General features: G+C 36.8%; 1 protein-coding gene and 1 long non-coding RNA gene across 2 annotated transcripts; one reads left to right on the top strand and one right to left on the bottom strand.

Moving 5' to 3' along the window:
• Positions 1-5233: 5233 nt before the first annotated feature.
• On the bottom strand, positions 5234-6182 carry LOC135124103 (uncharacterized). The gene is made up of 3 exons (XR_010279757.1): positions 6097-6182; positions 5880-6050; positions 5234-5824 (listed from the first exon to the last, which is right to left on the bottom strand). It is a non-coding gene; the product is annotated as an uncharacterized LOC135124103 (long non-coding RNA).
• A 17054-nt stretch (positions 6183-23236) lies between these two features.
• On the top strand, positions 23237-23904 carry LOC135124102 (putative gustatory receptor 28a). The gene is made up of 3 exons (XM_064048972.1): positions 23237-23451; positions 23504-23674; positions 23732-23904. Exons 1-3 carry the CDS (start codon positions 23287-23289, stop codon positions 23783-23785), a joined length of 390 nt encoding a protein of 129 aa, XP_063905042.1. The 5' UTR covers positions 23237-23286; the 3' UTR covers positions 23786-23904.
• The last annotated feature ends 754 nt before the right edge of the window (positions 23905-24658 follow it).

The raw sequence follows: 24658 nt of genomic DNA, 5'->3' as shown, positions 1-24658 counted from the left end.
TTCCTTTAAATGTATTCTATATTTATTCAACTATTATGTGGCTTCTCCAAGTCACGTCTTCTCATTCGAGTGAAATGATTGAAAATATAGACCTTCTGATATCACTTACTGGGGTCATATCCATGCTGGTGTCAATCGTTTCAAATTATCACAGAAGAAATAAACTTAAACTCCTTTTGGACAAAGTAGATGACATCAAAACGAAACTATCGTCACGAGAAAAGCAGCCACTCTTAAACTGGATCCAAATCGCTCTAGTTTTCCCAGTGTTAATCAACTATTTATTTTTCTTTTTCAGCAACAGTTATTTGCGTTACGTTTTCTACAACTACATCCCTCTCGGAATGGGCTTCTTAACCCATTCGTTTCTCGCAAATATTTTAAACGAAATTCGGAACCTCTTCAGTACCATCAATGTAGCTTTTCAGAAACAAGTAGACGCAAATTCAGTCGATTTGTCAAAAATATTTCCTTTCACAAACCCGGAGAAACTGAAGAAATTTAAAAAAGCAGAAACTGCTTTCACTATTAGGCAAACCGAACAACTAGCCAGCATCTATTATGAGTTGGTGACTATAGTTGTACAAATCAACGATCTTTTCAATGTTACTACTATGGTTTCCTTGGTCATGTGGTTCGGGTTTGTTATGGATGCAAGCTACGACTTTGTCTACTTTTTGGTGAACAAAGAGGAACCAGAGCCTCTTCTGGAGTTTTGGTACATGGAGGCACATTTTGTTTTCTTCGTTTTGTGGTTTTTTGCATTTATGCGGATGTTTAGTGACACCCAAAAAATGGTTTGATGATTTGGTTTTGTTTTGAGTTTCCTAGTTAGTTGTTTTAGTCAAACCGGACTGTTAGCTACATTCATGATCTGTGGAATCAGTATGCTGTGAGAGGAGAAGTCGATGGAAGAGTGAGACATTTACAGTTTGTATCCACCAAAATGCTTAATATCAGGGTTCGATTTACGGCACAAGATTTTTTTCATTTGGACTGGACCTTTTGCCACACGGTAATTGGCGGAAATATTTTGGGTGGAAAAAAAACGGTGATTTTGTTTTAGATGATGGCAGCAGTTACAACTTACCTAGTCGTATTGATACAGTTTCATATCTAATTTATTTCCAAATATTTGTTATCTTGACCTGTTTTTTTTCAAATGTGTTTTTCATAAGTGTAAGTTTTAGAACAAACACAGATTAAAAATAAATTTTGAGATAACTGAAGTCTTGCTTCTCTTGCACCGGGTCCGATGTCCATTCTTGGTTCAGTTTCATGTTTGAATGTACCATAATTGGCAGTGACAATCTTTAGAATTATACTAGATTAGAAATTAGTGGCTATTTAAATCGTAATTTATTTCAATATATGAGACAGTTATAGTCTTCGTGTAAAAGCGATAACATTGGTCCACAAAAGGAAACACGATTGACAATAATAATCTATACTTCATAATATATATTTCAGCTTTTCTTAAGTTTTATAGTTTTCTTAAAGCATCTAAGTCATAATATTTTTGAATCATTTATATCTTGAATTTACACACAGTATGTGCCCAAGAATTACAAATCTTGTATACATGATTGTGAACAATAAATAAGTTTTTAATGTATATTTTTAATTACTGATGCTTTAATAGTATATTGTACATCGAGGGAGTGGCATGGGGAAAATGACTCTTTCTTCTGAACTCCATAATTTTAAATTTCATGAAAGATCCTAAAACAATTCGTGAAGTTGCTGAATTTATTGTTTCCAAGTCAATAAAACACACGATCAAGCGCACTGTATAAATTTCAGTATGTGTGCTGGGATTAACTGCTTAAGAATTTCAATTTATACAAACATGGACCTTGTAGTTTAGTGTGATAAATCGGCACTTTATTTTACGATGAAATGAAATTCAGGATCAATAATAATCAGATAACAAACTATGACCGTCAGACATTTATTTCTCATAGATATTAGTTATTTAACCCACCACACGCAACAAAAATATATATCTGCAGAATACACCTAATGGAAAATTTACATATCATAAATAACCGTCGAAACGATAATTAATTTAAATATTAAACATGGCCGACATAAATAACTAACAAGTTATTATTAATTGCCTTACGTTTTTCCATCGAGTAGTTGTTATTTTTACAACAGATACATCAATGTGTTTAATTTTGGAAACTCCTATAGTTCTCCATTGGCTGTACAAACTACTAGGGATTGTCCAATTTTCCCTAAAACCATCACCGTCAAGAATTCACGATCGACTCTACTGTTTACCTTTTTATTTCTTGTTTTTGTACACATGGTTTTATTACAGTTTTATTCTCCACCGCAACACTTCCGGAATAGTTAACCTTTTAAAAGATCTAACTAACATCGAAACCTTCTTATATGTGGTCATCGGCTACCTTTGCTTCTATACACGAAGCAGCAATCTAAGATCTCTCATCTTAAGAATCAACACAGTCAAAGAAAAAACAGTTGCTTTTTCAACCAGAAAAGCGCCGTTGAACAAATGGATAAGAATCAATAGTGTTACCCTATTTTTCTTGACCGTGTCTTTTATCCCATTCATCACAAAGCAACCTATCAATTTCATCTACCCTTCCTTTTCCCAACTTTTGATTGTTTTTGATGTTCTTTTTCTCAATGATGTCATGCATTGCATCTACGCAGAATTCGAGTCGATTAATCGTCACTTGCACCGTCAGATCAACTCTGTGTCTTTGTCGCAGATATTCCCTTTAACTAGACTGGAAAAAATCAAAACTTTGGAAGACGAAGAAATAGCTTCGAGCGTAGAGCAAGTCCACAAAGCATCGCATCTTCACTACGAGCTAGTCAAAATAGCCGTCCAAGTTTCAAAATGTTTTGAAATTACGATAGTTTTTTCTTTGCTACTCTGGTTTGAACACATGATTGACGACGTGTACTATCTCGTCGATATTACCATTACTGGTAGATACAAACTCATTGACTACGTGTACAATGGAGCTCTCCTCTCCAATTCGTTCTATTGGTTGTTCGTGATGATTAGGATTTTTGTTCGTGTGAAAAGTGAAGCTAATAATACGAGCACTTTCGTGCACGATATGTGGAATAAATGGACCGAGACGAGTAAAAGTGACTGCAAGATTCGCCACCTTCAGTTGGTGTCAATGAGGCTCCTTAATACGAAAGTTTATTTCACTGCAGGAGATTTATTTAGTCTGGATTGGAGTTTAGGGCATATGGTAAGTAGGAAAAATTTCTGTGGCTATTTATTCAAAATGTTTTCCAGCTAGTGGCTGCTGTAACAACATACGTTGTGATTTTGATTCAGTTTAACAAATCCACGTGATCTTCAGAATGAAATGCAAGACGAAATACGCTTTAACTATTTCACAATTGTCTGTTGCACTTAAGTTGTTAAATAAAGGATACAGCTTCTATTAATATAAATTCAGTGAACAGTTAGACATACTATTTAGTTACCAAAACAGTGTTTTGTTAATAACGGGTGTACAATAAAAAATATATTTGCAGTAGGCGCTAGAACGAAAACTTCACAATTGTGGTAACAGGGCAAATAATATCGAAGCGTAAGTAGGCAACCAAATATACTTCAGAGCATGGATGGGTACATCACTACCATCTTAAATACAAAAAAAAGTGACATTTGACGGATTTTGACGTTCTGGATTTCCTAACCCTAACGTTCGTATCGCCTTTTTGCAGTTTAGTTGTTATTTCATCTTTTGCTTTGTTTGTGTGATAAAAATCAGTTCTTTTCAGAACTAGCGTGTGAGTTTTGCGTTTAAAGTCATTTTTTAACAAGAATGGCTTTTTCTGAACGACACAAAATATTCATGGTAATGTCGTACTACCCAAACGGTGTAAAAGAAGATGGAACTTGGCAATATTCAATTGGATTATGTATGGCAGAGTTTCGAGAAGAATTCCCTGATTTTGCCGTAGAGTATACGCAGTTTCGACAAACTTTAAATGTCTCGTTAAAAAATTTTCAAGAAAATGGATCTGTGACACGAAAACCTGGAAGTGGCCGTCCAAAAAAACGAACTCCAGAACTAATTGAAGAAGCGAGAGAAGTAATGGAAGAAACCCCGGGTACTTCTATCCGTCATTTATCACAACAACTTGGTTTGTCTGTTGGCACCTGTAACACTCTTCTAAAAAAGGATCTTCATTTGTTTCCTTATCGTCTCACATCTGTACATGAATTACATCCAACAGACTTTCCTCAAAGAGTTCAATACTGTGAATGGTTTCTGAATACTCTGGATATGGGCGACCACCTTGAAAAAACGTTTTTCACCGATGAAGCATACTTTCATCTTAGTGGCTATGTAAACTCACAAAACACAAGAATGTGGACTTCAGAAAATCCACACTTTTTCATTGAGTCGCCCCAATATCCCCAGAAAGTTGGTGTTTGGGCTGCAATTAGCCAACGCAGAATAATTGGTCCAATTTTTTTTGACGGTAAAGAGGTTTTTAGTATTTTAACAACAAAATAATGATATTTTCATTTCAGGAAACATAAATGCTGCAAGATACCGTGACGAAATTTTAAGTGTATTCTTAAATCAGCTGGATGATGAAGAATTAGTGTATGGTTACTTTCAGCAGGACGGTGCCACTGCTCATACAACTGGAGAACTGAAAATAGGATTATTAGTCGCAATACACCAAATAACTGGCCGCCTAGATCATGTGATCTCACTCCTTGTGACTTCTTCTTGTGGCCACATATAAAAAATTCAATTTATACAACACCCATAAATGACTTGGAAGAATTACGGAATAGGATAACACACAAAATTAATGATATTAATAATAGTGCAAGTGTTTTAGAAAATGTGGCAAATGCAGTAAGGCGAAGGGCTAGGTTGTGTCTACAAGAAGGGGGTTCTCACTTCCAGCATTTGTTGTAATGTAATTCAAAATGTAACATTTATCAGGCCTTACATAATGTTCAACAGAATTATGCAGAATGCTTTCATATTGTTGTTACAGAAGATTTCAATAAAGTGTCGTAGACTTATCTTTTCTTTTACCTTCTTAAGAAACAAAGTGTTGTAATGAACTGATCTTTTCAATAACCAGTATGATTTGCATACTTGCATTTATTTTTATATTTCAAAAGTAAATCGTCAAAATAAAACACTAGTCACTTGTTTTCTTTTGTAATTACTGTGGCCGGTGAGAAGAGAAATGAATGAAGTGGACTGTAATTATTGTTTTATTGTACACAACACTGGATAGTAACAGTCCACATAACTAGTCTGCTATCGAAGGACTAACAAACTAAAAAATGTTCAAGTGCGGTAAAGGCAGATGTGAAAGGGTATGGTCCGCCCAACCCTTTGGTCTTCGACTATGGTACGAGCCGCCGATAAGAAATGCCGCACTAAAAGGCCGCCGCCGCCCCTTGACAGAGGGGGACCACCCAGCAAAGAGTGCCATCAACAAAAGCGCGGGTCGCCCCAAAGAGTGCTGCCGGTTGTACAGGCCGTACCAGTAATTAATTATTAATTTTATTTGAATAATTTGCGTCAAGCAGATTTGCATTAAAGTGAGAAAATGTTTTCTAACCAAACATTATTTGCCGCTAAATGTCATTCTCAATGACCTTCAGTTTTTACGTGACTCTTTCTACACTTTAAAAAAGCCGCAAACAATTGAATTTTCAGCGCCTGCCCCAAATATATTTTTTATTGTACACCCGTTATTATTTTCAAGATACAGAAGTACAGTGTCCTTAAATTCGAAACTGTATCAAAATCACCAAATAGGTCATAACCGCTCCTATCATCTGCAACCACAACAATAAAAAAATATATCCAATTATTACAAATTCAAAAGCATACCATGCGGAAGAAAGTATGATCTAAAGCAAAAAAATTTCTGGCAGTAAAACGCAGCTTGGTGTTTAGCATCCTTAGAGAAACCAGGTGAAGGTTTCGCATGTTTTCGTCTATGTGTCCGTTCGTGTAGTACTTGTTCCATATTTGATGGACGTTTTGTGTTGTCAAATTCGCCTACAATACGACAAAAGTGGAAGATTTAAGAAAATCCCCTTCTTACTTCTTTCGCCGTACGGGTGTACATCCGAACCATGATTAGCAGCCACAAAAAAAAGAAGGATAAATTCAATATCTCCGAGCCTATACCCAAACGAGAACTTTCTACTTTTAACAGATTATTTGTTAAAATATAGGCAACCTCGATAACGTATGCAAACCACAATATTGTGGAAGTTATCGTGGTAACGTCAAAAGATTTGTTAACGCCGATTGCCAGCTGCACCAAATCGTAATGAAGGTGCGACAACTCGTGGACTTGACACAAGTTGGAAAGTTTTTCGTTTTCTTTTAACTGTTGAATTTTCGAAGCTTTAGCAAAGGGGAATATTTCGTATAAATCCACACTATGTAATTGTTTTTCTAGACGCTGGTTGATACTTTTAAAGTGACAACGAATCTGCTCGAGAATTGTGTCCAAAAAGACGTGATTTAGGTATGCAACGCCTTGCGGAATGTAATAATAAACCATAAAAATGTTCCTTGTTTCAAAGTCTGGGAACAGAAGAGCACTCAAAATTAGTGTTGGAGCAATTAAAATTTTGTACCAATCTTTCTCCTCTTGTTGGAAAAGCGGTGTAAATGTTTCTTCAACGACGTTCAGCTTTAAGAGAAGCGATTTGAGAGTGTTAGATCTTTGATAAAATGACACTAGGGATGTTGTTATGAAGAGAAAACCCATGCTAGATATCACTGCGTGAACTGTTAATAATTTCGACCTCATGCTCAACAAAAAAGACCCCCACAAGAAGGAGTAGTAGTAGTAGATGATAAATACTGGTAAACAACATATACGTGATATGAAACACGAAAACGTAGAAGTGGAACTGCACGAAAATTGGATAACGCCAACAAGACGTAACATTATTCTTTGCCAAAGAGGAATTTTCTCTAGAAGACACATGTTTTGAGAATATTTAGAGGTCTCTAAAATATTGATTAACCGTCGGTTTTGTTATGTTGTTTTGTTATTAGTAAAGTAGGATTTAAAAAAGATAATTAATTGTTGATCTGACTCGATATGACAAAATGGGATTAGGAAACTTACAGATCATCGAATAAAACGGCGATTGTCTGCTTCTTGAAGTAAATCTTGATTTCGGTTGAAAACCATAAGTCGTTTTTTTTGTTTCATAACGTAATAGCAGATATATTTTTTATTTGTTGCCACAAATTTTTGCAGAAAAGTTTGATATCAATTAGTGCCAGCTTGATTGAGTGCAATAAATGTAACACAACAACAAGGAAGACATGAACTTCAAATTTAAATATTTAGTGCAATACTGAGATCATACACATTTTTACGAGTGTGCTGTTCTCAACTTTACCTGTGAAATTAAAATCCGTAAGTTGCAAGTGTAATTTTTCCCGTAACACAAGCACTATTGTAGTTAAAATTTGTAGAGTTTATTCATTAAAAAAATCTGAAAAAGAACAACACAAAAGTGCAAAACTTTGAATAAAACAAAAAACAACATAATTTTGGTTCGCTGGAGTTGTATTTGCCCACCATCTTGTTATTAAGTAAATTGGATAAACAAACCTAAACCAAATTAAATCGATGTTTTTGGTGATCGTCGCAAAAGCGCGTGAATGCTCAACTCACTTGTATAAATGTGCCTGCTTGACGAAATTCCCTTCTGGATTAAAATAGTTTACCACTTTCATGGCGTCATTCAGTTCACTTGCTCCTGTAAAAACCCTTCAAACTCACTCTCACAGTTTATTTCCGTTCTTTGGTCATTTGTGTTATTTTCCTTCTACAGTTTTTGCAGTGTTTTGTCGTTTTATTTGTTCGTCCGCGAGATCGAATCAAATCTTGTAAAAGTCGAAGTGATAATCTCTACTGCGAATATTTTTTTTTCACTGATATCAATAGTAATATATTTTTTAAGACGCAACAAACTCAAAAAGATACTTAAGGAGTTGTACGAAGTTAAAACAGATTTTTCACTTTCAGCTCAAAAAGACGGTAACAACTGGATTAAAATATCGTTGTTTGTTACAGTGGTGTTAAACTTATGTTGCCTGCCAAACTTGAATAAGTCATGGATGTCGCTTTATCTCATTCTTGCCTATTATGTGATACCAGTAGGAATGGCGTTTCTCAACCACCTATTTTTAAGTGACATTCTAGAAGCCGTTCGAGTTGAATTTAACACCATCAACCGGGAGTTGGAAAGAGTCGTCAACCGCACAGATCTGAACCTCATTTTTCCCTTAACAAAAATCTCAAAAATCAAACAACTCGAAGAAAGCGATAAGACTTTCAGCATTCTCCGAATCGAAGAGTTGTCTTTTCTTCACTACAACTTGGTCCATCAACTCCTTCAAGTACTCAAACTTTTTGATGTCACCATTATCATATCCATGGTGTTGTGGTTTGGCTACGTCATTATCCTCACGTATAAGTTTATGGAACCCATTGTTGATGGTTATTTAGAAGATCTAGCCGAAATATTGTACGTAACAACTAATCTTCTGTTTTATTATTTGTGGCTTTTTATTCTGATTTCCACTCTCAGCCGGACTCAAAGAGAGGTAAACTTTTGAATTCGAATTTCCTTCGTAAGTAAACTTTTCAGGCGAACAAGACTTCCGTTTATGTTCATCAAATTTGGAATCAGTACTATAGGAAAGGGTGTTTGGATGAAAAAACACGTCATCTGCAATTGATCTCGGTTAGGATGCTCAACACCAAGCTGAGTTTCACCGCCAGAAATTTCTTCAACTTGGATGAAACTTTCTTCCATACGGTAAAAGATTTAAGCGTGTTGTGTGTTTGAAAGAAGGAATTCTTTTAGATGATGGCGGCGATTGTGACATACATGGTGATTTTAGTGCAGTTCGGTTTTAGGAGTTTTTAATAGATACTCATTCAGTTCAGAAACAACAATGTAATAATACTTAATTAGTGCCATTTTAGCGTAATGAAGAACCTGTTGTATGACGCTTTATTTATTTTTATTTTATTATCTAACCTAAAAATCATAAAAATACCGACCGACATACTTTTTTTTGATTTAGTAATTTGTCATGATACGTTTGAATTATTAAATATTTTCTCTAGTTAACATTGTTAATGTGTGTACACTGCGCATTTTTGTTACAAGTATCAACATGTGTATTTTAGAAGACATTCCTTTTTGGCTGCGGATAATTTATCGTCTTCACGGAATTATCAATTTTTCTTGTAGCACTTCGGGGTCATTTTATTCGCGATGTTTCACTCGTCTATGTTGTGTCCCTATCTTAGCTTTTTACACTTACTGTTGTAGTATGTGGTTGGTACGTCGCATAAACGGATCTAACACAACCGTCGACAAAATCGATCTGATTGTTTCTTCTGTTGGTGTTCTGTCAACGACAGTATCTCTGTTGACATTTATTCTAAGAAGTAATAGACATAAATTTTTTCTTTTACAACTTAACGAATTAAAATTAAACTATAACCGAAAACTTAAAAACGATTATTTGAAGAATTCAGTGTTTGTTGTAACTGCACTACTCTGGAGTTTCTTACTTGTATTTCCTAGAACATTTGTCAGTGTTGCGTATTACGTCTTGCCGGCAGTAATCGGCCTCTTCGATCACTTGTTTTTGAGTGAAATTTTGGAATTTGTTCGTTTAGAATTAGTTTTAATCAATGAAGAACTACACCGAAAAGCGACTGGAATGCTTTCAATCAGAACAACTAGTATTAAAAATACAGTTATTCATGACCTGAAGGATAAAGAAATCTACTTTATATTGGCTAGAATCGAAGAAATAACTCTTCGTCACTCCGATCTGGTGGTTCTAGCTCTCGATATTAACAAACTATTTGATATCACCACAATTTCCTCTATGATAACATGGTTGGTCTACGTAGTTGACGCAATTTACTATTTAATACATATCGCGGACATATCGTTTTTTGATTTGATATTTACGTGTCTATACGCTCTGCTTTTCTTCTTGTGGCTTCCGGTGATGGCTAGAACGTATAGGCTTGCACGTAAAGAGGTACTAATACCGTCAATTTTTTTTCTTCACTTGATAAAATTTTTCAGGTCAACCAAACATCTGAGTTTGTTCATGACATATGGAATCAACGTTGTCAAACTGGCAACTTAGGCAAAACAATGCTTCATCTTCAGTTAGTTTCGGTAAGGCTGTTCAGTAACAAGTTGTGTTTTACTGCTGGAAATTTTTTTAATCTGGACGAGACCTTCTGCCATATAGTACGTACTTTGAATAAAAAACCCGGAAATAAAAGCGCTTGATTTCAGATGGTTGGTGCAGCTGCGACTTACGTGGTGATTTTACTTCAGTTTTAAATTGACTTTTATTAACAAATAAAATTAATTACAGTTTCTTAATTTTATTGTAACTGTTGTTTCATTTCATTCATTCTGTTGTAACTATATGCTTTTGCTCCTAGAAGATATCGTTCTTTGGCTTAGAATCGTTTTCTTTGGAATTGCCCACTTTACGTGTTGAAAACTAATAAAAATATGGTATCACACTCAAAATATTGGTTGAAAAGTTTGAAGAAATCATAATAGAAAGCGTACACAAACATAGAGAATGCTGGTTCAAGTTGTTAGTTCTTTTGTTGCTAGTGTCTATCTTATTTTGTCTTATAAGTACTTGTTTTCGTAGTTAGTACAATGTAGCACCAGGTATATGTTTCCGAAACAATTTATTTTACAAATTAAAGAAAGTGGTGTACTCTCTACTTATTTTAAATGATTTAAATTATAATAATCTATAGTAATAATAACAATATTTTTTTTCGAAATTGTTGACTTAACGATTTCCTGCACGGTACAGAGCACACCAGGTTTTTGGTTGTTCCAAGACTGTAAAAGTTACATATATAGTAATCGATGGGATTCAGTTCACGTAGAAGTGAAACAGAAAAGGTGACTTCCATTCTTTGGGTTGTTCATCATTGAAATGTTTCATTTAATTAGTAGTATTTGCCTAAGCGATCAAACAAATTTAAATTTTCATAAAGGCTACAAGTCATACCAATACCTCCACAATGTGACAGTTGCCTTCGAAGTTTAAGGTCGTTCAAATGTGTCTTGTCGAAGACATTCCCATAGGTCTCAGAACAATCTACCACTTGTGTGGAATCATTCAGTTCACATGCTCTCCAAACCGTTTTACACAAATAATTTCGCGTCTCTTGTTCTTACCATTCTTTCTTTTCTACGGCTACTGTTGTGTCAAATGGTTTATTTATTTGATACCCATAATAAGGACTGATTTTATGAAATTTGAGGTGGTAATGACACTCTGGGCTACTTTCACCGAAATAACTTCTATGATAGTATTCACGTTACGGAACCGCAAACTTAAAACGGTACTTTTGAAACTGAACGAAATCAAAATTAAGTTTCGATTTGTAGAAAAAAAGAAACTCTGGCACGACTGGGTTAAAACCCTAACGTTTGTTACAATTATTCTACAACTTGTCCTTATTTTAAACGTGTATAGAACGTGGTGGAGCATTCATCTTATTTTTGCGTATATTTTTATACCACCAATAACTTGTCTTTTGAATAACCTGTTTTTGGATAATGTGTTACAAGCTTTTTATATTCAGTTCAGAGCTATCAATAGCGAAATCCAAGAAATATCCAGACTTAGCGATATCAGTTTTGATTTTACTAAATTCAGAGATTTGGAAGAACTCTCTCTTCTTCATTACAACTTGGTTCGTTTGGTTCTTGAAATCAATAGCCTTTTTGATGTGACCATTTTAACATCGATGGTGTTATGGTTTGGAAATATCGTCAGTATCCTCTTCATATTCGTGGAGTCGGTACTTAAAGGCATTCTCCCGCGCATGCGATTTCGATTATATTTATTATGTTTACTTATTCATTATTTATTGTGGCTATTTATTGTAGTGCGCATGTATAGTCGCACCCAGAAAGAAGTAAAGTACCTTACTTGGTGTTTTTATTTCTGACATAATTTCTTCAGGCAAATCAAACCTCTGTGTATGTTCATCAAATTTGGAACCAACATTCCGAAAAGAAATACTTAAACGAAAAAACACGCCATTTGCAGTTGATTTCGTGCAGATTGTTCAACACCAAGTTGTTTTTTAACGCGAAGGGGTTCTTTAGGCTGGATGAAACATTTTTTCACACAGTGAGTATGTGTCTTATATTTATAATTTTTATGCAAAGTTTTTTATAGATGATTGCTGCCGTTGTGACATACTTGATAATTTTAATACAGTTCCGTATTTAAAGCTTTCTGAAATGGGTATAATAAAATAAATGTTTCTAAATTTAACACTGAACTAAGTAATATATAATATAATTACCATGCAATCCTAAGACTAAAAAATTAGTTGCACATTTTTTGTCATGCGTGCTCAAAATCCATTAAAAATCAATAAAAATCTTCATTTTCTCAAAATCCCCAAGGACTATAGATAAATCACCAAAAATTGAATCGAAGACAAAAATCACCAAAAAAGCTTTAAATTTTTATAAAATTTATTATTCTTTGATACCCAGGAAATGTGTTACAAAACCATAAACACCTGTTAATGAAGTTAATTGGTAGACGAAAAGTACCAAGCCCCATTTTACTGTGAAAGGGATAGTGAATATAAATTTGACTTTATGTCATACTGTAATTAGAAGAAGTAGTGCTCGTAGTGTCACTGCCACGAAATATTGAAGGTTTGGCTTGGTCGTTTGAATTTCAACAAACATTTTGGAATTGGAATTGGAAAATTGTCAATACAAAGTTGAATTTATATTCAGTCAGTCTTGGGTCATTCTTCTTAGATGCAGTTCTATGCAAAACGATACATCATTATCTGGGCTCAGTTCCATATATCTAATGAACATCACTGTCTGAGTTTAGTTTTTCAATAAAGAATACATGATTAGATAAACGTTATCGACGACAATTTTAGTCGATAAAAACAACAATTACTTTGATGTCTTCAGTCTAACGATGAGTCTACTCAAAGAGACACCTTACATTCAAATATGTGTTTATAAAATCATGGGAATTGTACAGTTTTCAGAATTAAAAAAGCCTAGACTTTTGGAACGTCTGTGGTGTGTCCCTTTTTATTTATCCTTTATCTTGTTGTGTTGGCATTACAATACGCACCCTCACCCCGACGTGGTGATAATAGAAGTCATTGAGATAATCTGCAACCTTGAGAATATTGTATGCATGATTACAACGTGTTTTTATTTCTATCGAAGAAATAACACACTACAGTCTGTGTTGATTAAAATAGATAAAATTCGTTCTGTCCACGACACCACGTTCACAAACCGGTCAAAGCGAATACTTTTAATAAGTCTCTTGGCACTGATCTTCGCTTTTGCCCCTTTCATGGACACACCTCCAATTTTTCTCATCTATATCTACTTTCCGATCACTGTAAACTGTTTTGACCTTCTTTTCTTAAGCGACATCATGACTTCCATTTATGCCAAATTCAAGTTGATTAATCGAAAATTCGAACTGCAAGCGTACTCTACGTGTAAAATTATCAAACTAAAGATTTTACAACAAGAGGTGGCCAATTCTGAAATTCAGCTTATGAACGAACTGTCGTATCTTCATTCTTCTCTAGTCCAGATAGCAATAACTGTCTGCCAAAATTTCACCATCACCATCTTAGTGTCTTTAGTTTTGTGGTTCCAGAATGTGATTACGACGATCTACTACGTTTTATACCAAAGCATACATGATATAGATTTTAATCTAGATCATGTAGGGAATTTGATTTTTTTGTTGTATTCGTTTGGGTGGCTTTTCTCTTTAATGGAAATCTTTACCGGTGTAGAGGCTGAAGCATCAAAGGCTTGCACCTTGGTACATAGCGCTTGGCATAAATACTCAGCAGAAGCAAAAATCAATCCAAAAATTCGTCATTTGCAGCTCATATCAGTGAGGCTTTTAAGTACTAAGCTTAGATTTAGTGCTAGAGGTTTTTTCGATTTGGACTGGAAGTTCTTTCACTTGGTAGTATCAGAGCTTGGGGGAAGAAAAAATTAAATTTGTCTGTTTTAGATGGTTGCCACTGTTACTACTTACGTTGTTATTCTAGTACAGCTCTATATTTAGAGTGGTGAATGGTGATCAACAGCAACCCATTTTACTTGGTTCTTTGCTATGATTTTTGTACTTAATATGTTTCCTAATTACTTGCAAAAATGTTTACAAGTTGCTAGGAATAGTCTTTTGTTTTGTTATTTATGAAGATATATTTACAAACGTTGAAAGTCCAAAAATAAGCAAAAATTAAATGTTTCTACATAATACTTCTTTTGTAATTTTATTTTATTTATACTGCTTCGATTTTCTGTCCAATTAGTCACAAAAGCATTTTATTTATTTGGTATTATTTGTTCAACATTTACGTGAAAAAAAATAAATTAAAACTCTATACACACAAGCGAACCTGATCGACATATCTGTAATATGATGATGGCTTTCGAGGTTTAAGGTCACAGCTATGAATCTTATAGAAGATATTCCTTTATGTCTGAGAATAATCTACCGCCTGTGTGGCATCATTCAGTTCACGTACGAAGATTCTCCGAGATCTTTTTCACAAATTCTTTTACGACTCTGCCCGATAGCAATGTTTCTTTTCTATTGCTACACTTGTGTCGTATGGTTTGGTTACCTTGTAGCTAGCGTCAATTTACTCAAGTTAAACGTATTACAAGTTGAAGTGATGATGACAGTTTGGGCTGTCTTTACTGAAATAACTTCTATGGTGATATTCACTCTGAGAAGCCATAAATTGAAAATGTTGTTTCTGAAGTTGGAGGAAATCAGAATCAAGCCTCCATTTAGAGAAAAAAATAAAACCGAAAGAGACTGGATGAAAATTTTGGTTCTTATTATAACGTTTCTGAATTTTACCATTGAGCCATTACATGTATGGGGGCCAGGGTTTCTGATCATGGGGTTTTTCGTTATACCACCAGTGACGTGTATTTTGAATCACCTATTTTTAGGCGACGTGTTAAAAATCGTTCGTCTTCAGTTTAAACTTATAAATCAACAATTACAAAAAAAAGTTAGTGTTGCACATATCGGTTTTCCGTTAAATAAAACTGAAAACTTGAAACAATTAGAAGAATTATCTTTTCTCCACTACGACTTAGTTCGTTTGGTTCTTGAAATTAGTAGTTATTTTGATGTGACCACATTAATATCTATAGTGTTATGGTTTGGAAATTTCATCGCAGCCATTTATATTCTCATAATGATGCTCAATGCGCCGTTCCAGTTCAAATTTCTGTTCTCTTTAATGTGTAATGTTTTTTACTATTTATTGTGGCTGCTTATGATAGTTTGTATGTATAGTCGCACCCAAAAAGAAGTACATTTCCATTTGTTGTTTTATTATTATTTTTATACGATTGTTTTAGGCAAATAAAACCTCTACATTCATACATCAAATCTGGAATCAACATTCTCAAAAGAAAGATCTGAACGAAGGATTGCGCCACTTGCAGTTGATTGCGTGCAGATTCTTAAACACTAAGTTGATTTTCAATGCGAAGAATTTCTTTAGATTGGACGAAACGTTTCTTCATGTGGTGGGTATTCTAAATTTGAGATCTTTTCGTAATTTTATGTTGTTTTAGATGATAGCTGCAGTTGTGACATATCTGATAATTCTGATACAGTTTCGCACTTAGTGGTTTCATTAGTTTAAAAGATAATTTATGTTTATAAATAGAGCCGCTAGTCTGGACTTTTGTCTAAAAAATACAGGTGATGTATTCAAATAGTAAAATTTACTTTAAAAAAAACAGACCACTAGAAATAGTTTTTAGTCTGTTCAAAGTCAAAAAAAAAAAAATGTTTCTCATATTTTGTATTGTTTAAGGTTGAAACGAACGATGTTTAATTATGCTAACTGTTTCGTACATATGTTTATGGTTGCGAAAGATAGGCAAGCAGCAATTCCTGTCCACCCCCTTATTGCCTACCCTTAACTACCACCCGCCTATAATCCCCACCCACACAAGAAAGCCGCCCTCTGGGAGACAAAAATTTAAAAACATTTGTAACGAATTTTCATCGTTGTTCGTTAACCGTCGAAGTGAGAACATCTCGTGGCGGCCCGTTGTTATTGTTGTTTGTTGTTTCATTTTCGTTGCTGCAAGAGGCCCCAGCGCCTTTTCTTCGTATCTACAAAAGGCCCAGGTGCCTTCAATCGAGAGAAATCGTCGAGGAAGATCGTTGCAATCAGGGTGAGTCCGTTGTCCATCTTCCTTATATTGTTGTTTTGCTTATATGACTTGCGTCGTAAACATATGGTCCTTCGAGCCGGATAGTTTAATTAGCTCATGGTTTACAGTGTTTTGTTTCGTGGTACACTGCAAAAACTGTTCATATATTTCGCGTGCACACTTTTGCGCTCATTTCTTTGTGCAGTAGAATTGGTTTTATTGGTAGGGTTGCTTGACCTTGAACGAGGGTGCTAACGGAAACGGAACACGTGTTCGTAAAATTTGCTTGGTGTTGAAAAGATCCGTAAAATTTGTAATGGCTGTAAAACTGAAGGAGGCTAGAGCAATGCGAGCCCTTGCGTACAATCAAATGGTAGAGACCCACGACCGTAGCCTCTTCCGCGTTAGTGCAAACTACGTTCAAGGGTTTATTTTCATTCCGGTACCAACGCGTTGAGGAAGTTGTACAGGATTTTCGAAAATATCACGCGGCGGTTATTTCTTGCCTATCTAGCTTAACCGAACCGGATTTTGAAAGCGAAGATGCGGTGAGGAAAGAATTTGATCGATTGTATTGTGAAACCGGAGTCGCATATGGCGAACTTTTTCCCGCGTCCTCGGCATTGAATACTCCCACTCCTAGTGATCATAGTCAAACGAGACAAAATAATATTCGTTTACCAAAAATCTCGTTGCGAAACTTCGACGGCGATTTTGTGAAATGGTACCCGTTCATTCAAACGTTTAATACGGCAATTCACAATAACGAATCCTTACCCCCCGTTGACAAATTTCAGTATTTGCTTAGTTGCCTGTCCGGTGAAGCATTAAATCTGATAAAGTCGTTAACATTATCAGAGGATAATTATCCGATAGCATATAAAATTCTAACCGATCGGTATGACGACAAACGCAAACTGGCAGCTCAATTTTTTCACGGGATTATGTCCATCCCAAAGCTAACAAGGGAGTCTGCAAAGGCACTTCGCTCAGTACTCGACAGTTTCAAAGAGCATCGCGGGGCTTTGGAAGCTTTAAAAATTGCTGACAATTTAGAAGATTTTTTGTGGTTTAGCATTCTGTTAGATAAGGTAGATGTGAATACTAGGAAGGCTTTTGAGGCCGAATGTCGGATTCAGAAGATTGATTTTCCAACTCGCGAGGATCTAGAAAACTTTATTGAATCGCATTGTAAAGTACTAGATTGTTGTCCGGATCCCACAGGAGTTGCTCGCCAGAAATCGTTTAATTTAAGTGGCCCTAAAAGTCACAACAAGGCGTCATTTGTTGTTACGTCGAACTCAGTAAAAAAATGTCCGCTTTGCACAGAAACTCACAACGTCGTAAAGTGTCCAACATTTGTACAAGCGTCGCCCTTTGATCGATATTCATTGATAAAACCTACTAGGACTTGTTTTAATTGCCTTAAAGAAGAACACGCGGTGAGTAAATGCCCATCAAAGGGGTGCTGCCGTGATTGTGGTGGACGACACCATACGTTATTGCATTTTAAATCTCGTAAAACCTCGCATGCGCCATCGGAACCTGATACCACGGAGGCAGATACAAACAGAACTCCGTCAGAGTCTCTCACTTCTTGCATTGTTCATTCACTTGTCAGTCCCTTGAGTTACAAAAAAAATATCTTGTTGGCGACCATAGTGTTGGAAATTCGCGATAGATGGGGAAATTTCCAAACTATGCGCGCTTTGTTGGATCCCGGTAGCCAGGCGTCTTTTATTGAGAGTGCCAGTCTCAATAAATTGGGTCTACTCAAAACCAGATCGACAGTATCGATTTCTGGAGTAGGCCAAATTATAACCAATGCATCATACATCACATCTACGCAGATACGGCCGCGTAAATCTCGGCGGCCGACTCTAGATTTAGAATTCCATGTACTTCCACGTATTTGCGGCAAGCTCCCGGCATTACCAATAGACCCATCACAATCTCAGTTCTCTCGGGAGCTGGATCTCGCGGATCCCAGCTGGTACAAACCGGGTTCCATTGATGTGTTGTTGGGGGCAGACGTATATTCGGCGATTGTCTGCAACCACATGGTGGACCACTCCGCAACACCCGCCATGGTTAAAACTATATTTGGGTGGGCTTTGCTGGGTCCGATTCAATCCATGTCGTTACCATCTATGCAGGCATTACATATCGCTCCAGCCCTCATTGAACGACGAAGTACAAAAATTTTGGTCCGTCGAAGAAGTCCCATTCAGGACAATTGTTGCACCATCTGACTCACAAGCTGAGGCAATCTTTAGACAGAGTATTTTTCGAGACCCGGGTGGTAGATTTGGCGTCGCGCTCCCATTTAAAACCGACGTAGTACCTAGTTTTGTAGACTCTAAAGCTATAGCAGATAGACGACTTCTTGCTCTTGAACGTCGTTTAAGTAAACAACCCGACATTCGAGCACTGTATTTGGACTTCATGCGTGATTATTTGACGTCCAATCACAGGTCTTTACTCACGGACGAATTCCCTGAGGGTGATTCGTTTTATATCCCTCATCATGGGATAATCAAACCCGAAGGGAATCTGAATAAGATTCGCGTAGTGTTCGACGCCAGTTGCAAGGCGTCTAATAATATTTCCTTAAACGACACAATTCTCATTGGCCCCAAACTGCAGGCAGACATTGCCCAATTATTGTTAGTTTTTCGAATGAAACCGGTTGCCTTTACCTGCGACATTCGTCAGATGTACAGACAAATCTTGATTGCTCCCGAACATCGACGTTTTCAATTAATCCGTTTTCGATTCGACGCGTCGGACCCAATCCAATCGTACCAGTTAAACACCGTTACGTATGGAGTTGCTTCTGCCCCTTTTTTGGCTATCCGGACCCTGCTGCACTTGGCAGACCTGGGCCACTTACAGTTCCCTTTGGCTTCCAAGGCATTGAGAGAAAATCTTTACGTCGACGATCTTGTCTGTTGTTCTGAGTCACTAGAAGAGGCAACGGAATTAAAGTCACAGTGAATTCAGTTATTGTCTTCGGCGTGTTTCGAGCTGAGAAAGTGGGCTAGCAATTGTGTGGAATTGTTGGAGGATATTCCCGAGGGCCACAAGCAGCTACAACCTTCCAATTTTGATAAGGACTTGCGAGTCGCCTTAAAGGTACTAGGGTTACAATGGGATGCTGCATGTGATAACTTTTCATTCTCCGTAAAACCGAATGATTTACCTTGCACAAAAAGGAACATTCTGTCGGAAATTGCTCGGATCTATGATCCTCTCGGATTCTTATGTCCTGTCTCGTTTTTGGCAAAATATATTATACAGTTGCTCTGGAAGGCCGGTGTTGATTGGGATCAAGAGGTTCCGATATCGATTAGTCAATTGTGGAATAATCTAAAAGAGCAACTTCCCACTCTATCATCTGTAAAGATACCACGCCACGTACCACTCGTTGTCACATCGGACTGTCAGTTACATGGGTTTTGTGACGCATCGGAAAGAGGATACGGTTGTGTAATTTACCTGAGAACAATTACACAGGGCATACCAACAATTCGGTTGTTGATTGCGAAATCCAAAGTCGCGCCTTTGAAATGTGTCTCCATTCCTAGGCTGGAGTTGTGTGGAGCAGTACTGCTGGCCAAATTGATTGATTTTGTTAAAAAGGCACTGGAAAGCACAGTGAATTTCAGTCGCATATTTGCCTGGACGGATTCGTCTATCGTGTTGTCGTGGATCCGTTCTTCACCTAGTCGTTGGAAGGTGTTTGTAGCCAATAGAGTTTCTTACATTCACGATCGAGTACTACCTAGTTGGTGGAGGCACGTACCTACTTCCGATAACCCCGCTGACGTAACATCACGCGGGCTCTTGCCGGAGGATTTTGTCTCAAGCTCCTTATGGTGGGCGGGCCCGTCATTCTTGAAACTTCGCGAACAGTACTGGCCTCAAGAATCACCTGTTGGGTCAGTCGACACAGACTTAGAAATTCGCAAGATCGAGCTATTTGTTGCTCAAACCAAAGAGCCTACTATTGGTGAAACGTTGGTCTGTCGGTTTTCCTCGCTTAGGAAAATACAAAGAATTGTTGCTTACTGTCGGAGAGCGGTGCGAAAGGAGAAAGGTTCTTCATTGTCGCTGACGGCGGCAGAACTCTTTGAGTCACTTTTGTACCTCATAAGCGAGGTTCAAAAAACTGTCTTTGCCCAAGAATTGTCAAGGCTTCAAAGAAGAGAGCCCTGTTCTAAAAGATTGTTAAATTTGTCACCTTTTGTGGACGAGAAGGGAATTTTACGCGTAGGTGGGCGGCTTCGTCATTCAACTTTGCCGTCGGCTTCTAAATTTCCGGCCGTACTTCCGAGCAAACATCACCTTACAGATTTGTTGATTCGTCAAATTCATGAAGATAATTTTCATTGTGGCATAAATACAACCATGTACTTATCTCGTCAAATTGTATGGATTCTGTCCCCTCGGCGTACAGTTCGACGTGTGCTGTCCTCTTGCGTTCGGTGTTTTAAAGCTCACCCTTTATCTGCACAGCCAAAAATGGGCGATCTACCCGCCATGCGAGTATCCGAGGCAAAACCCTTTAGTTGCGTTGGTGTAGATTACGGTGGACCCTTTTCAGTCTCGGTTGCTAGGATTAGAGGGGCATCTGTGATAAAGGCGTATTTGTGCTTATTCATCTGCTTCGCCACCAAGGCGGTACACTTGGAAGTGGCATCTAGTTTGTCCACGGATGCATTTATCGCGGCACTCCGTCGTTTTGTTAGTCGCCGTGGTCGATGTACACACATATTTAGTGATTGTGGGACCAATTTTTCCGGGGCAAATCGCGAGTTTGTAAAGACGATGAGAACAGCGGCCGAATCACAGTTGATTCAATGGACTTTTAATCCCCCCGCGGCACCTCACTTTGGAGGCATTTGGGAGAGTGGGATTAAGTCGGTTAAGACCCATCTATCTAGAGTAGTTGGCACCCAGATCATGTCTCTAGAAGAGTTCAACACATTGATAATCCAAATTGAGGCAATGCTCAACTCGCGTCCTCTCTGTAATATGAGCTCTGACCCAAACGATTTGGCTCCCTTAACCCCGGGTCATTTTCTTACCATGGAGCCACTCACATCGCCTCCAAACCCCGACCTATCTCATTTGAAAATTTCAAGGTTGTCTCGATGGCAACTAGTGCAACATATGCAACAAGTATTTTGGCGTAGGTGGAAAAACGAGTACCTTCATAGCTTGTATCAGCGCGGCAAATGGGCAGTCTCCAAGCATATAGACAATGTCGAAGTAGGTACGGTAGTCCTCATCAAGGACGATAATACGCCTCCCTTACAATGGAGGATGGGTCGCATCGTGGAGTTATTCCCTGGAACTGACTATATCGTTCGCGTTGCCACGGTTAAAACCAGTCACGGGACGATGAAACGGCCCCTTGTCAAATTATGTCCGTTGCCCAACCAATAAAACCAATGTCGAATCTTTAAAACCTGTTGTATATATATTAGTTTTAGTTGTTCTTCTTTTTTTTGTCTTTTTCTTCCTTTCTGCTTAGTTAATTTTAGTATTTGTAGCTCATTGCAAGCGTAACTTGTAAATAAAATACTGGATCCGTATTTTGGTGGGCGGTATGTTTCGTACATATGTTTATGGTTGCGAAAGATAGGCAAGCAGCAATTCCTGTCCACCCCCTTATTGCCTACCCTTAACTACCACCCGCCTATAATCCCCACCCACACAAGAAAGCCGCCCTCTGGGAGACGAAAATTTAAAAACATTTGTAACGAATTTTCATCGTTGTTCGTTAACCGTCGAAGTGAGAACATCTCGTGGCGGCCCGTTGTTATTGTTGTTTGTTGTTTCATTTTCGTTGCTGCAAGAGGCCCCAGCGCCTTTTCTTCGTATCTACAAAAGGCCCAGGTGCCTTCAATCGAGAGAAATCGTCGAGGAAGATCGTTGCAATCAGGGTGAGTCCGTTGATCTTCCTTATATTGTTGTTTTGCTTATATGACTTGCGTCGTAAACACTAACGTTTGAGAGAGAACGGTGGTTACTTACAACTCAGAGATCCTATTAGATACCTATGTATATTTTGTTTATTTATATACGGCTTCGATTTTCTGTCTAATTAGTCACAAAAGCGTTTCATTTAATTGGTATTATTTGTTCAACATTCTCGTGATAAAAAAGAAAAAACCCTATACACAAAACTGATCCATACTTCTACAATATGATTATGGCCTTTGAGGTTTAAGGTCGCAGATATGAATTTTATAGAAGACATTCCCTTATATCTGAGAACAATCTACCGTTTCTGCGGAATCATTCAGTTCACTTACGAAGATTCTTCCAGCCGCTGTTCACAAATTTTTTCTCGACTCTGGCCCATCCCACTTTTTCTCTTCTTTTGTTACTCTTGTGTCTTATGGTTTCGTCACCTCATAGTTGTAATAAATTTACTGAATTTAAACATATTACAAGTTGAAGTGATGATGACAATTTGGGCTGCCTTTACCGAAATAACCTGTATGGTGGTATTCACTTTGAGAAGCCAAAAACTGAAAATGTTGCTTTTGAAGTTGGACGAATTCAGAAACAAGTTTCCATTTGTAGAAAACAATAAACCCGAAAGAGATTGGCTGGAAATTTTGGTTCTTGTTATAACTTTTCTGAATTTTAGCGTTAACCCATTACAAGTGTGGGGGACAAGTTATCTGATTATAGCGTTTTGCGTAATACCACCAGTGACGTGTGTCTTGAATCATGTGTTTTTAGGCGACGTGTTAAAACTCTTTCGTCTTCAGTTTAAAATCATCAATCAACAGTTGCAAAAAAAAATCAGTCGTGCTAATGATGGTTTTCCGTTAAATAAAACTGAAAACTTCAAACAGTTAGAAGAATTATCATTTTTTCATTACAACTTAGTTCGTTTGGTTCTTGAAATCAATAGTCAGTTTGATGTCACCACACTAATATCTATGGTGTTGTGGTTTGGGAATTTCATCACTACCTTATACACTCTCATACTGATGCTGAACGCATCGCTCCAGTTGCGATTTATGTTCTCCTTATGGTGTAATGTTTTTTGCTATTTATTGTGGCTACTTATGATAGTTTGTATCTATAGTCGCACCCAAGCCGAGGTAAATTTCCATTTGTTTTTTTTTTTTTTTAATTTGTATAAGATTTTTTCAGGCTAACAAAACCGCTACATACATCCATGAAATCTGGAATCAACATTCTCAAAAGAAAGATCTAAACGAAGAATTGCGCCACTTGCAGTTGATTGCGTGTAGATTCTTAAACACTAAGTTGATTTTCAATGCGAAGAATTTCTTTAGATTGGACGAAACTTTTTTTCATGTGGTATGTATTAGCTATTCTCTAAGTTTGAGGTTTTTTCGTATTTTAATCTTGTTTCAGATAATAACTGCAGTTGTGACCTATTTAATAATTTTGATACAGTTTCGCACCTAGATTCATTATTTCAAGTAATCTTTCAAAAGAATCGGATAACCTTAGAAGCAGAGATGCAAGTTTGTAAATTTTTCTACAAAATACAGTTGATGTATTCAAATAGTAAAACTCCACACGTTAATGACTAGACGATTAGAATTTTTTTAAATAAGTTTACCGTTCCAAGAGCTTTATCATTTAACCAGTATTTAGGAAATGATGAATGAATTTTCATTAAATTATAAAGGCTAATGAACATCAGTTATTTTCCAATACAAACCACTCCACATTTGTAAAATTAGTAGTTAATTTACCGTTAAAGCATGCATTTGTTACAATATACTCCTACTCTTTTCGAATACGTCTATAAATTAATAGGCATCGTTCAATTTTCTACGGACTCGACGAATTCTTCAAAAAAATGCCAGTTCTTGTGGTACCTACCATTTTACGCTTCTTTCATTTATATTTCTGTTTACTATGGAATTGTGTCTCAACCTCCTGTCACCTATTTCGACATCTTAGACACAATTTCCTTCGTCGTAAATATAATATCTACGATAATTAGTTTTATATGTTTTTGTTTAAGAACAAATAATTTACGAATTTTACTCACTGAACTTAACAACATCATTGGTTTTCATACAATTTCCAAAAATATGTATAAGGATTGGTTCAAGATTTTCTTAGTGACATCGCTTTTTATGGCTTTTGCATTTATTCCATTTTTGAATTACTCGCCAGTACTATTAATATTTCATCTCTTTCCGAATGTAATAAACTCTTTCGACATTTTTTTTTTAAACGACATTATGACAGTCATCATCCACGGCTTTGGAAATGTTAATTATCGAATAACGCGCCAAATAGACGATATGAATTTTTGCAAAAGAA

The sequence above is a fragment of the Zophobas morio genome, unplaced genomic scaffold (assembly GCF_036711695.1).
Source record: "Zophobas morio isolate AGI-343-1 ecotype UQ-CSIRO unplaced genomic scaffold, CSIRO_AGI_Zmor_V1 ptg000007l, whole genome shotgun sequence".
In the NCBI taxonomy this organism is placed as follows: domain Eukaryota; kingdom Metazoa; phylum Arthropoda; class Insecta; order Coleoptera; family Tenebrionidae; genus Zophobas; species Zophobas morio.
This window is presented reverse-complemented; position numbering and strand designations above follow the sequence as displayed.